At 38.8% G+C, this 15,289-nt stretch overlaps 1 protein-coding gene across 5 annotated transcripts; it reads right to left on the bottom strand.

Moving 5' to 3' along the window:
- Positions 1-10,346: 10,346 nt before the first annotated feature.
- Positions 10,347-14,811, bottom strand: LOC136202033 (sugar transporter ERD6-like 6). Of its 5 annotated transcripts, none has more exons than XM_065992483.1 (14): positions 14,641-14,811; positions 14,094-14,462; positions 13,870-13,951; positions 13,379-13,450; positions 13,218-13,300; positions 13,039-13,129; positions 12,416-12,880; positions 12,167-12,298; positions 11,844-11,938; positions 11,163-11,228; positions 10,987-11,076; positions 10,838-10,897; positions 10,698-10,745; positions 10,347-10,588 (listed from the first exon to the last, which is right to left on the bottom strand). In XM_065992483.1, exons 11-14 carry the CDS (start codon positions 11,038-11,040, stop codon positions 10,526-10,528), a joined length of 225 nt encoding a protein of 74 aa, XP_065848555.1. In that variant the 5' UTR covers positions 11,041-11,076; positions 11,163-11,228; positions 11,844-11,938; positions 12,167-12,298; positions 12,416-12,880; positions 13,039-13,129; positions 13,218-13,300; positions 13,379-13,450; positions 13,870-13,951; positions 14,094-14,462; positions 14,641-14,811; the 3' UTR covers positions 10,347-10,525. The 5 variants fall into 5 exon arrangements, 3 of the variants coding, with proteins under 3 accessions (XP_065848555.1, XP_065848556.1, XP_065848554.1); XM_065992484.1 differs by having other exon boundaries at positions 11,163-11,186; XR_010674269.1 differs by having other exon boundaries at positions 10,698-10,734; positions 11,163-11,938.
- Between the last annotated feature and the right edge of the window lie 478 nt (positions 14,812-15,289).

Raw genomic sequence — 15,289 nt, 5'->3', positions numbered from 1 at the left:
AAATTAGAGCACTCAGCAGGCGCTGTGACGAGGTTGAAGAGGTCAAGCTGAGTGACCTCAGATACCTTCTTCAGGACAACTCAATGTTGCATGATAACATGAAGATCATACATGAGTCTGTCTCTGAAGTCCAATCAGTTTCAAAGAAACTGAGAAAGGACGTCACAACTATCCAGAACCAATTAAAGGTTCCAAATAAATTAAACAGTCCTCTGAGAACTCAGTACCAAGGTACTCGGCAGAGATGGAATCCCCATCGGAATGTCCAATGTGACTTCTGTGGGAAGAAAGGTCACACCACAAAGGTGTGCTGGCATGCTCAGCACTGGGGTGCTGACCAGTCAGTGAGACAACCTAAACAGAAGGTCAGCTGTGACTTCTGTGGAAAGAATGGCCATACTGTCCATGTATGTCGCCATAAAATAAAGTATGATGCTTTACCTGTTGCACCTAACAAGCAAGGACCCAAAAAGAATTGGGTACCTAAAAGTAACTAGTTACAATGCAGGTAAGCCTGAGATGTGCTGAGAAGTCAAAGATGTGGTATATTGACAGTGCATGCTCAAGGCATATGACCAGTGATGAAACTCAGTTCATCACGTTTGAGCGTAAACGAGGAGGAAGTGTAAGTTTTGGAGACAACAAAAAGGGTAAGATAGTAGGGTCAGGAACCATTGGAGGTAACCCCACTATTGAGTCAGTCTCCCTAGTCAGCGGACTCAAATATAACTTACTCAGCGTAGCTCAGCTATGTGACAATGGGAGAAAAGTTATATTTGATGCTACTGGATGTAAAATATACGAGGGTAAAACAAATGAGTTAATCTTAACTGCCCCTCGCATAGATAATGTCTTTATGCTAGACTTAAAGAAAAAGTTTTCAAAAACTATATGCTTAGTATCAAAGGAAGAAAATTCCTGGCTATGGCACAGGAGACTTGGTCATGTAAGCATGGACCTCCTGGCCAAATTAGCAAGAAAGCAATTGGTTGAGGGACTGCCTGAACTTAAATTTGAAAAAGATCAATTATGCCACGCTTGCCAAGCTGGAAAACAAACCAAACAATCTTTTCACAGCAAAAACATTGTCTCAACTAAGCGTCCGTTAGAGCTACTACACTTGGATCTCTTCGGTCCAGTCCAGCCACTGAGTCTGGGTGGAAGAAGATTTTCCTTGGTCATTGTAGATAACTTCTCTCGGTACACTTGGGTCATCTTGCTGAGTAGCAAGGATGAGACCTTTGAGACATTTTCAAATCTGGTTAGAAAAATTGAAAATGATAAAGACCTAAAATTGGCTCACATCCGAAGTGATAATGGTGGAGAATTCAAAAACCAAAAGTTTGTTGAATTCTGTGAAGCCAGCGGCATTGACCATAATTTTTCTGCTCCTAGAACACCTCAACAAAATGGGGTTGTAGAAAGGAAGAACAGAACTCTGGTTGAAATAGCCAGGACAATGCTGGATGAGCATAGGCTTCCAAAGTATTTTTGGGGAGAGGCTGTTAACACAGCGTGCTATATTCTTAATAGGGCTCTAGTTAGACCTATACTCAAGAAAACCCCCTATGAACTTTGGAAAGGACGAAAGCCCAATATTGGATACTTTCGTGCCTTTGGCTGTAAATGTTTCATTTTGAATACCAAAGATAGCTTAGAAAAGTTTGACTCAAAAGCTGATGAGGCTATCTTTTTAGGCTACTCAACAAACAGCAAAGCATACATAGTTTTTAGTAAACGAACTCAAGTTTTAGAAGAGTCAGTACATGTTGAGTTCGACGAGACTAACCCTGCAGGTAGATACCAGCCACTGACCGAGAATGATCCACACTCAGTAACCGCTGACCAAGAACCAGCTGCTGAGTCATTCACTAAAAGGCTGACCAAGAGTAAGAGTGAACCTAAGATTACTTTCACTGACCAGTCTACTTCTGCAGAGATTGTTGAAACACAGACAGCACAAGACATAAATCTACCGAAAGAGATAAGGATTCCAAAAGGGCACTCAGAGAGTGCAATCCTTGATTCTGCTGGGAATACCCTGATGACAAGGAATCAACTCAAGAGGTACCTCAGCAATGTAGCCTTCGTCTCAGTACAGGAACCTAAGAACTTCGCTGATGCTGAGGAAGATGAATTCTGGATGAGCGCAATGCAAGAGGAACTCGATCAATTCAGAAGAAACGATGTATGGGAGCTAGTGCCACATCCAAGGAGTCAGAAGACCATTGGAACAAGATGGGTCTTCCGCAACAAAATGGATGAGCAAGGAAATGTAGTCAGGAACAAAGCAAGGCTTGTAGCTCATGGCTACAGTCAGCAAGAAGGTATTGACTACGGTGAGACCTTTGCCCCAGTGGCAAGGTTAGAAGCTATTAGGATCTTATGTGCATATGCATCTTACATGAACTTTAAATTATTCCAACTGGATGTTAAGAGTGCATTTCTTAATGGAGTTATAAACGAGGAAGTTTATGTTAATCAACCTCCAGGGTTTGAGGATCCAAAATTCCCAAACCACGTTTATAAACTCAAAAAGGCTCTGTACGGCCTCAAGCAAGCACCACATGCTTGGTATGAGAGGCTGACCAGTTTCCTGCTGACTAGAAATTATGTCAGGGGCAAAGCTGATACAACCTTATTCATTAAGAGAAAGGGTAAAGATACCCTGCTGGCTCAAATTTATGTTGATGATATAATATTTGGTGCAACTAACGAATCAATGTGCAAGGAATTTAGCAAACAAATGCAGACTGAGTTTGAAATGTCGATGATAGGAGAACTCAACTTCTTCCTCAGACTTCAAATAAAACAAGGAAAGAATGGCATCTTCATCAGTCAAGCTAAATATGCCAAGGAGATATTAAAGAAATATGACTTGGAAAATTGCAAGCCAATATCCACTCCTATGGGCACTGACAATGTCCTCTGCGCTGACGAGAATGGTAAGTCAGTAGACAGTAAATTGTATCGAGGTATGATAGGCTCTCTACTTTACTTAACAGCCAGTAGACCGGACATTCAGTTCTCAGTATGCTATTGTGCTAGATATCAATCTAACCCTAAGGAATCTTATTACATAGCTGTAAAAAGAATCCTTAGATACTTGCAAAGCTCAGTGAACGCAGGTTTATGGTATCCCAACACATATGGCTTTACACTCGTTGGATACACTGACGCTGACTATAGTCGAGACAAGCTAGAACGGAAAAGCACCTCTGGAGGATGTCATTTCTTAGGAAGCTGTCTTGTGTCTTGGTTCAGCAAGAAGCAGGCGTCAGTAGCATTGTCTACCACTGAAGCTGAGTACATTGCTGCTGGTCACTGTGTTGCTCAAGTCTTATGGATTAAGCAACATCTTGAAGACTATGGTGTTCAAACAAAGACAATTGAGGTCAAATGCGACAACAAAAGTGCAATTGATCTATCAAAGAACCCAATTCAACACAGTAGAATGAAGCATGTCAGCATAAGGCATCACTTCATTAGAGACCATGTACTCAAAGGTGAAATAAAGCTGACTTACGTCCCAACAGATGAGCAGCTTGCGGATATCTTCACAAAGCCACTGGCTCGTGAACAATTCAGCATACTGAGAGAATCCATTGGTATGTTTAATCCTCTTCAGTAAATTCCTGTTCTATAATATGAATTTATGCTGAGTAAGTTACTATGCTGAATGATTTATGCAAATGCATGCTGAGTGATTGTTATGCTGAGCACTTAACACAAAATACACATCAATACTGAGTCAATATGCACACCGAGTAGTAATCTTAAACTGAGATATCATTCTTTCATACTACTGACCACTCAGAATTCAAAACGCTTAGTATTCTAAACGTTGAGTGTTAGATCCGTTGCACTTAATGCTTAAGCACGCGAATAGCCACCTAGGATGACGTACGCGCCGAATGTGTCATAAATGCCAGGAACATTGTCGGTTCACAATCCCGAGGCAAAACTGACACATGGATTCGATAAGATCCATTCTCCACCGCTATAAATAATGGGTAAATCCCCATTGTTTCCTCTTTACGTTTATCGAATCTCCTGGCAAAGAACTCTCTCTCTAAAAACCTTCTAAGCTTTCCCATCTTCAACTATGACTAAAGTTTCATTCAACATTTTCGGTGCCGGCCACCCTAAGCCCAGCTCCGATGAAACCTCCAGGCAAACCTCTGTGCCGGAATCTACCAAGGTCACTACGCTGAGCAAAGGAAAAACTGGCCAAACCTCCTCTGGTAAGGAAAAGCCTGACAAAGTCAGGACCTATTCAAAGGTCTTCGAAAACGTCCGAGAATGGAAGGTTGAGCCCTCAAGATGGGTATCTGAAGCATTCGTACAATCCGAACAACCCTTCTGTGAGTGGATTTCACAGAATGGATGGATTGAGCTGTTTTCAATTAGGGATCCCACCTATCCTGACCTTGTAAAGGAGTTTTACCACAAGCTCCGCGTTGCTGATGATAACCAGGACTACCTGGTAACCGTGGTGAAAGAGAAAACCATTTTCATCAACCCTCTCTACCTAGGAAATCTGCTCAAGTTAAAAACTGAGGGAGCAAGGCTAAGGAGATCTGGAGATCAGGACAAAACTGAGTACTTGGTCAACTTCTGTAAGCCTGAAGGCCGCTCAGGAGAAGTATCCAGTTCCTCCATGGGTCAGCACCAGAAGATGGCTCATTATCTGCTGAGCTATTTTATCTATCCCAAGATTAACTGCACTACCTCAGCAACAAACTTCGAGCAATGCTTCATCTGGCATATGCTGACGTATAAGCCAATCAACATGCCAGTATTCCTCATTGCTGGCTTCCTAAGGAGTACCGGAACTCTAAGGCTAGGATCGCTCATCACCAGGATCCTCATTGATCATCAGATAGACCTGACTGATGAAGTAAAAGCTAAAGGATCTGAGATCATAGCAGCTTCGCTGAGAGCGTTGAAGTTCGGTCAGCCTCTGAAGAAAGGAAAAGCTACTACTGCTGCTGCTGCTGGACAAGCTGAGGAAACAGTTGTTCCGCAGAAAGGGAAAAGAACTAAGGCCCCAGCTTCTCGTAAGAGGAAAGCTGTTGAGACTCCTTCACATGATACTGAGTCTCTAGCTAAGAGGCAAAAGTCAGCTGGTACTAAGGGTCAGGAGAGACCTAAGTCAGCTGAGAAAAGGGGCAGGCACGTTGAGCCTGAAACTGAGGAAACTAATGAGCAACCTCAGAAGAAGGAGAAGTCTTCTACACTGACTCCCCTCGATGCTATCCCTACTGACATTGTTGTGCCTGGTGACTCTCACTACACACAGTGTTTAGGAACTGTGTCTGAGGAACAAGAAGAAGAGGTGCATCTGGATGACCAGTTTATTGCACAAGTTGAGGAAGAACTAGATGGTGATAGTTCAGAAGATGACGAAGAAGAAGAGGCCAGCGGTCAGGATGACGCTGAGGATAATGAGGAAACAACCAGTGAGGTTGCAGCTGAGCAAGCCAATACTGTGTTGGCTGCTGGAGAAGAACAAGAACTTGACCAACACAATGTTGATCAAGTCCAAGAGCAAGCTGACCAGCTAAATACTGAGCAAGAAGAATCTTCTCCATCTCACTCAGGAGAATCTATTCAAGCTGACGTTCCTCCTCGCAGAAGAAGATTGGTTAAAGCAAGTGAAAAGACAGTCAGTGAGCCTCCTGTACAACCACCAACTCTTCCTGACTTCGTTATTCAAAAGCCAACCCAGGATCCTTCTGCAGTTAAGCTAAAAATTTTCAAACGACAACCTCCTTCTACTACATCGGCATCTATAGAAAAGCAAGCCTCTGTTTCTTCCCAACAGGAACATGCCGACTTACATGCTTCTGCCAACTCAACAAGTCAGGTTGAGACGACTACTGTCAATGCTGTCCATCCAAGCATTGTGCTGACTCCAAATACATCTGCCCCCGTCAGCACAAACAGTATTCGAGTTTCTACTTCTCCAATTAATCTATCTGCCGATCAAACTTGTCCTCAAATCAACCAAATGCAGATTGAAAACACCACTCCAGTCACTGACCATGTCATTCCTTTGACTCCTCCTCCCACCGGTCATACTGATGCAACTGGACAACTGAATGAAGGTTCTTTAAGCTACATGAATGTCACTGAGTCTGGCAAACGCATCATAGACTCAGTCCAAACCTTGATCAAAGACCTTCAACAATCGTCTACTCCTGCTGCTGAGTCTTCTAATGTAGAGACTACTCAGCTTTCCCAAGTAACTCAGCTTTTGAACGAAGTTAAGGGATTTAAGGACTTGCTGAGTATCATCATCTCCTATCAAACATAGCAAGCTAAGCAAGATTCCATTGCAAAGCTGGCTGAGATCCAGCTGACAACTGTTCAACACTTAAACGCTCTACAATAACAAGTTCAGACCTTGTCAGCTGTGAACACACGCTACACTACCTCTGATGAAGTCAAGATGCTCTTTGCTCAGCTTCACACCGAGCAAATCAAAACCAACAAGAGATGGATAATGACGCTATGAAATAGAATGAAATGTTGTCCATCACCAGACAAACCTTCAATCACATTCGTCACAACAATGTTCAGCGTCAATACTATGACACCTACTTACTCAAAACATTCCATCAAGTCATTGCTGGCCTGACCGATGCACTTACATGGATAGGCAAAGCTGAAGCCTTCACAGTCAGCATGATCAGCGCTGCTGAGCTTAAAATACCTACCGAGGTCTCCGATAATGGAGTGGCTATTTTTGATGGTGTCAATGAAAGCGCCGATCGACTTAAAGCGCTGTCCACAGAACTAACCAGAGCTGTCTTAACCGACACCTTTAGGATTCCTCCTCCCGATGCTGATAAAACGGGGGAGAAAGCACAAGCGAGAACACAGCATGAGTCTAGTCAGTCCAAACAGAAGAAAAAGAAATAGATATAGGCTAGCTTAGTATAGGCTAAGTATTTATGACTGTCTTTAATTTTTTTTTGTCTTGTTTGTAAACACTGACCACCTACATTAATAATCATACTTGCATCTTATGTTCAAACTCTGAGTTATGAATTATTTTTATATGATGCTGTGTATTATGTCATTATGTATCTTCAATTGAATCAGCCTTGTTTAAATGCTTATAAAATTCATTGATTGAACCAAATGCTGATAACATGTTTGACATTGACTTATATATAGTCTTATAAAACTCATTGAACAACAAATTACTCTGCGCCCTCTGAATGATAAAACCTTCCGCTTAAACACTGAGTAAAAGAGAATATGTTCCATGAGCTGACCTATATCTGAAAACTGACCTTAGACTTACTCGACTAAACCTTTAAATGTTTAGAGTAAAACTAAGTCAGTAGCTCAACCCTTACGGGGGAGTTTGCTAAGTTATATTAGGTCAACTATCATGGGGGAGCTCAACATTGAGTTCCTCGCTAAATAGTTTTGCCAACATCAAAATGGGGGAGTTTGTTGAAACACCTTTCCACATAATTTTGATTTGACAAAATTGTTTAAGTATAATTAAAAACATATTCTAAACACACTAAGTTTAAATGCTTTGATTTATTCTACTAATGTGTTTGTTCAATGTTGAGTTTAATTGTTTATAAGACATAAGGATTAAAAGGCCCAAGCCTAATACAACAGTCAAAGCCCAAGTAAAACAGTTCAATACAACTCGGCCCGCGTTTATCAAAACGATGTCGCTGTGTACCAAAACGCAACTCAGCAAGAGAAGGATCTAGAAGACCTTCAGGGAACAACTTCGGAACGAAGCTGCTGAGTTGGTTCGACAAAGCGTACAAGACAGCAGCTGGCTAAGGAAAACTTCCAGACAAAGTATTTCTACTTTGGGTAAAGTTCAGACGACACAGTATGCTGTCCAGTTGACTTTACCATAAAAGGAGAGACATTCTGCCGAGCTGACCAAAAGCTGACCGAGGACAGAAGATACACAAATCTGATTGGCCGAGAGCTCTGAGCAAGTCAGGATGACAACAATAGGAAGCCGTTTCCCTCCAACGGTTATTTCGAAATTCGAAATGACCGATGCCTCAAGACGTCTCTATAAATAGTGCCATCAGAAGCTTCATTCAACACAGAACTTGATCAAGCCATTACGCTGACCAAATTTCTACGCAAGTTCTGCAAGCAAAAAGCAAAGCAAATCTTACACTACAGTTCATATATTTGTGTAAAAGTCTAGAGTGATTATTCAATCATCTAAGGTGTCTTAGCAATCATTGTTTAGGACAAACACTTATCATTTCTAGAGATTAGAAAGGAGAGGCTGAGTACTCGGTTATAGTACTCAGCGAGAGATTAGGATTGAGTAGAGGTATAGAGGAAGGTACTCTTGTTATACTCAGTTGCTAAGATTGTAAAAGGTTTGAGGCTCTACCTTTAAAGAGCTCAGTAGAGGATTCGAAATCTCGGAACGTGTTCCGGGGACAAGACGTAGGCTTAGAAGAAGCAGAACCTGGATAAATCTGCTGAGTAACGTATTTCTTACCTTAAACTCCTTATATATATTGCTTGCTTAAATAACCAAAAACTGACCAAGTAAAGAGGTCAAGCTGAGTTCTGCGCATCGAACATCTGAGCTCAGGAATAGACTTTAAGTGCTATCTCCTTACTCAAGTCCAGAAACTAACCTAGTCACAGTTGACTAAGCCAGTATCTTACTGATTACTCAGCGCCGCTGTTAAAACCTTTTCTCTTGAGAAAAGAAGTCTGCCCTAAATTATTAAAAAGTTTAAATAGTTCATAACCCCCCCTTGGAACTATACTTGTAACGTTATAAGGGACCAACACTATTTACTTGCAATTAATATTGTGCATCCATACATTAATGGCATTCAGAGATCATTAAAGCCTCATTTGAATGAGGTGTAATTAAAGAAAGGTAAGTGATGATTTAATAATATAGTTATATATAAAATTACTCTTATATCATTTCATTTGTACGAATAAAATAAAAGAGAAATGGTAATTTTGGAAGAAAAATACATGTACCATGATTCTCCTCCAATTTGGAGTGTAAGGAAAATTACTCAAAATCCACTCTCACCTACCTTCACATACAATCCTCCAATCTTTAAGGAATTCTCATGTATATCCTAAGAATTTTGCATAAATTAATGTTCTGATCCGAAACCGACACTTGCACTATTTTGTAGTTAGCTCAGGACATGAAAGATTTGTTTATCCCATTTGGTAATTCATCAGCCCATAATGGCCTTAATAGTTAGGGACAATTACAGGATAATTACAAATAGACTCAATATTTTCAAGTCTCTTATGTTGGTAACAGAAATTCTAACAATATCAAATAAACAGTTTTTATATGAATAGACACATCCTTGTAAAAAAGGGAATGAAATAACTGTTTGACAAAACAATATTCAAAAATATGAATTTCTGATATTAAAAGTACTATATAGGAGAAAAGCCATATATAGATGGTGAATTGTACAAGGAAAAACCAAATATGATTTTTTTGTAATTTCTTCTGATAGTTATATGCATGTTCATCCAAAAGACCGACCAGGTCTAAATCATTTGTAATTACATGAGCCCTTTTATGATATTTTAATATCAAATGACAAAATCACATTGAATGGATGATTTTTTTTTGTAAATCCCAAGATTACGGGTCTTATACATGCGTTTGTACTAATTCAATAATAATATCATATTATACTTGTCATGCATAAAAAATATGAGGGCATAGTAAGCATACAAGATTTAATGAAAAATTTGTGTCTATGACTTCATCTTTCACAGTTTATTAGATTTATCATAATAACATGTAATGATTCATAGCACTTTATAAGAGTGAGGGATCTCAATTTTCTTTAATTAAAAATGGAATAAGGAAGGGGAGGAAATTTATCTTTTTCATCATATAATTCCAGATTTAATGTAGAAAACTCTTTCCCACCAATATATGGAGAACTCACTAGTACAGAAATAGCCTACGGCCACGGTCGTTTACCCTCATTAGCCACAGTTTCGCGACCGTGGCCAAAAGAGGCGTGGCAAATGCTTGGAATCTTTAGCCACGGTTGTTCGACCGTGACCAAATGGGCATTAGGATCGGTTTTTACATATAACCGACTCTAATGTTTTATGTTTTGGCGACGGTTGTTACGAAAAACCGTGGCTAAAGGGGTCTTTAGCCACGGTTGTTTGTTACAACCGACTCTAATGCCCTTAACCATTAGAGTCGGTTGTTGAAACAACCGACTCTAATGCTCTAACCATTAGAGTCGGTTGTTGGAACAACCGTGGCCATTGATATGTTTTTAATTAAAAAAATAAAATAAAATATTTTGGATTGAATGGAGCTCTGAACTATATTCACATATCACAAGCATAAATATTACAACAATAAAATCTGACATAATTGTGGGCAAAAGGTTTTCTTTGAAATAGGAAAACTGTAATGAATGTTGAACCAACTAATATGCTATTCGCCTTCACATACTTGAGCATTGAATGCATCTCTGCTATCTTTTCGATTTCACATATCTTCTCTCAGGTTTTGAGGTGATATATTTCTGCTATATAAACATGCACCTGCAGACTATAAACAAGACATGTACAGTAAGCAATACATGGCACAAATTTCCCAATTAAACAATAAGGAAATCCTCAAAATTTAGCATGTATGATATGGATTCCAACACCAAAACCTTCCAACAACCTTCCCATGTAGAGAAAAGAAGTATCCTACAAAAAGACTAACCTTTAGATATAATTAACATCGTAATGTAAGAAATTTACATAAATTTAGAATCATTCAGAATAGAAATGCTTTATCGTTTCAACTCACTCTGGCAAAAGATATAGTAAGCCATCCAATAATATTAGGAATAGCAGCAATCATTAGAGACTGTGAATGCAAAAAGCAAAACTCAGTAATCGAGAACTTAAAAGCAAAGGACAAAAAGATAAATCATAAGTACTACTACTTGTTCTTACCCTTTTTCGTCCATTGTATTCAGCAATCTGGCTGCTTGCTATAGCCCCAACCATAGCACCCACATTCGATAATGAACCAAATAGCGAATACTGAACCAGAATTAAAAAGCATTAGAAATCAAGCCCAACGCAAGCTAATAGAATTAGCATCAAACAGATACTGTATTATTGTATACCTCTGGCACAGTAAGTCCGAGATCCTCAGTGATGGCGGTTTGGGTTGGGGACAAATAACCAGATCACTAATTAGTAATCAACGAAGTTGAAAAGGAACAAAGAAGAAGAGGCAAGATTAATTAGCGTTATGGAGCTTTAGGCAAAACAATCAAAGAAAAAATCAACCATTCTCTCTTAAACTTGCTTGAAATCGGTTCAGCTACCAATTAAAGTTCAAAAGCCCAAAAAAAACAAAAAAAAAACTGTGAATCACAATACTATAATAATTTTGCATACATAGAAATGTAGAATGCTTCACAAATTCATGCAAATAGACTAGAAAAATTGAAATCCTTTCTCTATGTTGAAAACAGGAAATTGGTGGTGTAAACAAGTTTTGGCAAGACATCCTAATAGTTCTCGATTCTCAAACTCAAAAATTTATGATCCTAGGTGCCAACATTCTAATCCTTTATATAGGAGTTTGTAAGGAAATTATATAGAGATGATCTAATCAATGTTGTCCAAGTTCATGGCAATGAAATTAATTCACCAACGTTCTTGCTAGGCTGCTAATTTAATACTGAAAACACCACATTTCAGAATTGCAGATATGTTTCATAATACTGAGAAGCAACACAAAGGTCCTCAATACACACAGATGAGAATAAACTCAATCAAAAAGACAAGGCTAGACTTACTTCTTATGCCTGAGCAAGTGATGCAACCTTCCCTGTTCCAATTGCCCACACAGGCTCATAGGCTAGAACAACATCTGTCCAGTCCTTTACCCGCTCTATCATCAAAGTAAAGTATGGAACTAATTTAAGAAATTTAAAAGAATTTTAAGATAATGGATATAATGATGCATAAGAAAACATTCAAATTACATCCTTATATATATATATATATATATATATATATGATAGACTTTTATATTATTCATATGCGTGAAAAAACTTACAAAAGATTAACATAAAATATGTTAACTACCAATGCTGAAAAATGCAATCAGAATGCTTACCAGCTATGGCTTTGGTTTGTGCAGCAACAACATCCAAAGTAGACTCTGCTTCACGCTGCTCCAACTCTCACCAACGCAAGCTATAACTTTCAAACCTTTGGAAAGTGCATATGCAACTTTATCTCCAACAAACTAAAATGAAAATTCTTACATGATCAGAAACTATCACAAGTGCAAAGCAAAAAGCAAGCACTTATGAAGAGGCACTCATCAGCATATCAAGTACTAGAACCTTTTAGGATAGCCTACCTCATTTGACTCGTCCAAAATAAGTCTTCTTTCGGAGTGACCAAGGATAACCCAATGAATACTGAAAGGGATAAGGTACCAAAATAGGCCTATGGTTTTTAGGGAAGTACCAATTTAGACTCAACGTACAAAATAGAACCAATGTAGGTTTAACATTTAAAAAATAGTACCAATTTAGGCTTCGATAATGGAACGAGACACGTCTTTGATATTACTCCGTTAAGTTCTGTCAATTGTACGTGGTGGGAGAAATCAAAACTTAACGGAGTAATAGGAAGGAATGACGTGTCCAATCCGTTATCGATGCCTAAATTGATACTTTTTTAAACCTTAAACCTATATTGGTGCTATTTTGTATGTGGAGCTAAATTGATACTTCCCCAAAAACCATAGACATATTTTGATACCTTATCCTATACTGAAATAAGTCCTTTGCTAAAATACAGAAAGCCATTATTTAGGAGGCTGAAAAGAATACAAAAAAAAGAAAGCTTTAACTGGTTGATTGAAAAGCAAAGAAAAGAAAGTTGAAATTATTCAGCATAATCGAGTGTTGCGTGGTGTTATCGTTAAAATACAAAAAACCAAAACTTATTTCCTCAATGAAGTATGTCAAATTATACCTTTCCCAAACATAAGATTACAGTGATTCCGGCCGTGCCTTCAACCGCTTTTCTTTATCTCCGCAGATTTGATAATTTCAATGAACTCAGGCTGATCACAGCCAAAACAAAATACAAAGTAAGGAAAAACACTTACAAAGTTTAATGCATTATAAGTTAACAACCATCCAATTACTTACCTTCAGTGAGGCTCCACCAACCAAAAAATCATCAACATCAGGTTGTGCAGCCAAATCCTTGCAGTTTGCATCACTCACTGACCCTGAAATGCAAAAACAATTAAATATAATTACTCCAAAACGATTAAATTCAGCAAGCAACTACAAGCAATAATGCACACAGAGTAGCTTTGTTTCCCATTCTGCCCGGCTCCTTCCTTCGGGTTTCCATCTTGAAACGACGACCAATTGTGCTGCAAATTGTGCAAAATACAAACTATTTAGCATTCACAGCATCACAAAGTACAAGGGCTTGAGCAACCCATTCTATTCTAAGTAAGCAATTCTTCACCATTATAACCTGATGCCACCAAGAAAAAGTCAATAATGCAGCAGTAACTGATGAATACATACTAAAAAATCCGAACTATATCAAATGTTTTTCCCTAAAGAACAGAGACTGTGAATCTGAAATTTAGTTCAACAAACTTGAGGACAAAGATTCCGAACTATATCAAATGTTTTTCCCTAAATTTAAGAATGCCTTTTCAAGCTAGACATTTTATCAAACAGAAACAGAGCGCCTAATCAGTAAATGAAGAGAGTTTAAACTAACAGCCAACTGTTTGAAACATGAATCACAAATTAAAAGAACCAATTTCATTCATCATACCTGAATCATCATAATGCTGGCTCTATTACTTTTACTTCAATCAGTCCTCTGCACATTCTCATTTCCATAGGACGACGAACTCCTAATTTAGAAATAAATATTTACCAGGAAAACGAATTAGCTAACTTATATGCAAATGAGAGCACATAAAACCTTAATTTAAATTCAATAATAATAATAATAATAATAATAATAAAGAGATAGAGATATAGATATAGATATACGGGAAGGGATGTGATCAAGGGCTATTCCAGTGCTGGAGAGAGCTTGCTGGACATATTGAGGAATCCGATTAGTGTCGCTGTACACAGAGATGGAGACCGGCCATAATAGTTCAATTTAATAAGGGCGGAACTTATGTTCTGATCGATTAAATGGGGATCGCGGCTCTTGGGAACCTAGCAGTTCTCTATGTCCCACAGACGTCTTCACCGACACGTACTGCAGATCAGGGCGTCTCCTCTAGTGGCTCACTTCTTGGCCGATCTCAATTGACTTCGGCACCAGTAGAGTCAGGAGCTTTCTCTTCTTCTTCCTCGCAGTCAAGAAGCTCCTCCTGGCAAGCATCGTCATCTCTTGTTTCTCCCATAGTGCTAGATACATAAAAAAAAATTAGATCTCAAATCAGTGATTCAGAAACACAACGAGTTCCATTCGATCAAAATCTAAACTCAGAACACGAACCAACGATCGCACTGTAAACGATTTTATAAACGAAACCTAAACTCAAACGGTAGAATCAAATGTAGAAAACCCATGTTAATCACTTACCTTTATTAGACTCGGAACACGAATGAAGCACACCAACAACACACAGACGAACTTCAAACTCGCACTCAGAGCATTGATATGGGTCTAGAAGAAAGGGAACATGTTTCGCGTAAAGGAGGAGAGCTGCTAATATCTAGGTTACGCAAAGGAGAGAAAGAGAAATGGTGAGAACAATAGGCACGGTTCGTATATTCATCTTCAGAGTCGGTTTTTTATTTAACCGACTCTAAAAAGTAATTGGCGTTCGTTTTCAATGAACCGACGCTATTAACTCCAGTAATTAGGGTCGGTTCTACCTGAACCAATGCCAATTACTAGCTCATTGCTCTTGGTTTATATTTAAACCGACACTAATTACTGCTTATTAGCCTCGATTTAAGAAGAACCGACATCAATGACCGTCCAAACCGTGTGCCATTTTTAAAAATCACATTTAGAGTCGGGTTTTTTTAAAAAACCGACCCAAATGCTTTAATGATTTGAGTCGGTTTTTTAAATAACCGACCCCAATTACCTATAGCCACGGTTTTGCAAACAACCGTGACTAATAAGGCGTGGCCATAAGCCATTTCTGTACTAGTGACTATATCTTTGGATAGATTTGTTGTACTGATTGAGCCAAAGTTTGAGATTGTGATTTCTATTATGT

This window comes from Euphorbia lathyris, chromosome 8 (genome assembly GCF_963576675.1).
Source record: "Euphorbia lathyris chromosome 8, ddEupLath1.1, whole genome shotgun sequence".
NCBI lineage: Eukaryota > Viridiplantae > Streptophyta > Magnoliopsida > Malpighiales > Euphorbiaceae > Euphorbia > Euphorbia lathyris.
This window is presented reverse-complemented; position numbering and strand designations above follow the sequence as displayed.

Coding starts and splice junctions, on each gene's coding strand:
- LOC136202033 (XM_065992482.1), bottom strand. CDS start 11,040: ATGGTTGGGGCTATAGCAAGCAGCCAGATTGCTGAATACAATGGACGA. Junction 10,898..10,986: donor AATACAATGGACGAAAAAGG/GTAAGAACAAGT, acceptor TTGCATTCACAG/TCTCTAATGATTGCTGCTAT. Junction 10,746..10,837: donor TTACTATATCTTTTGCCAGA/GTGAGTTGAAAC, acceptor TCTAAAGGTTAG/TCTTTTTGTAGGATACTTCT.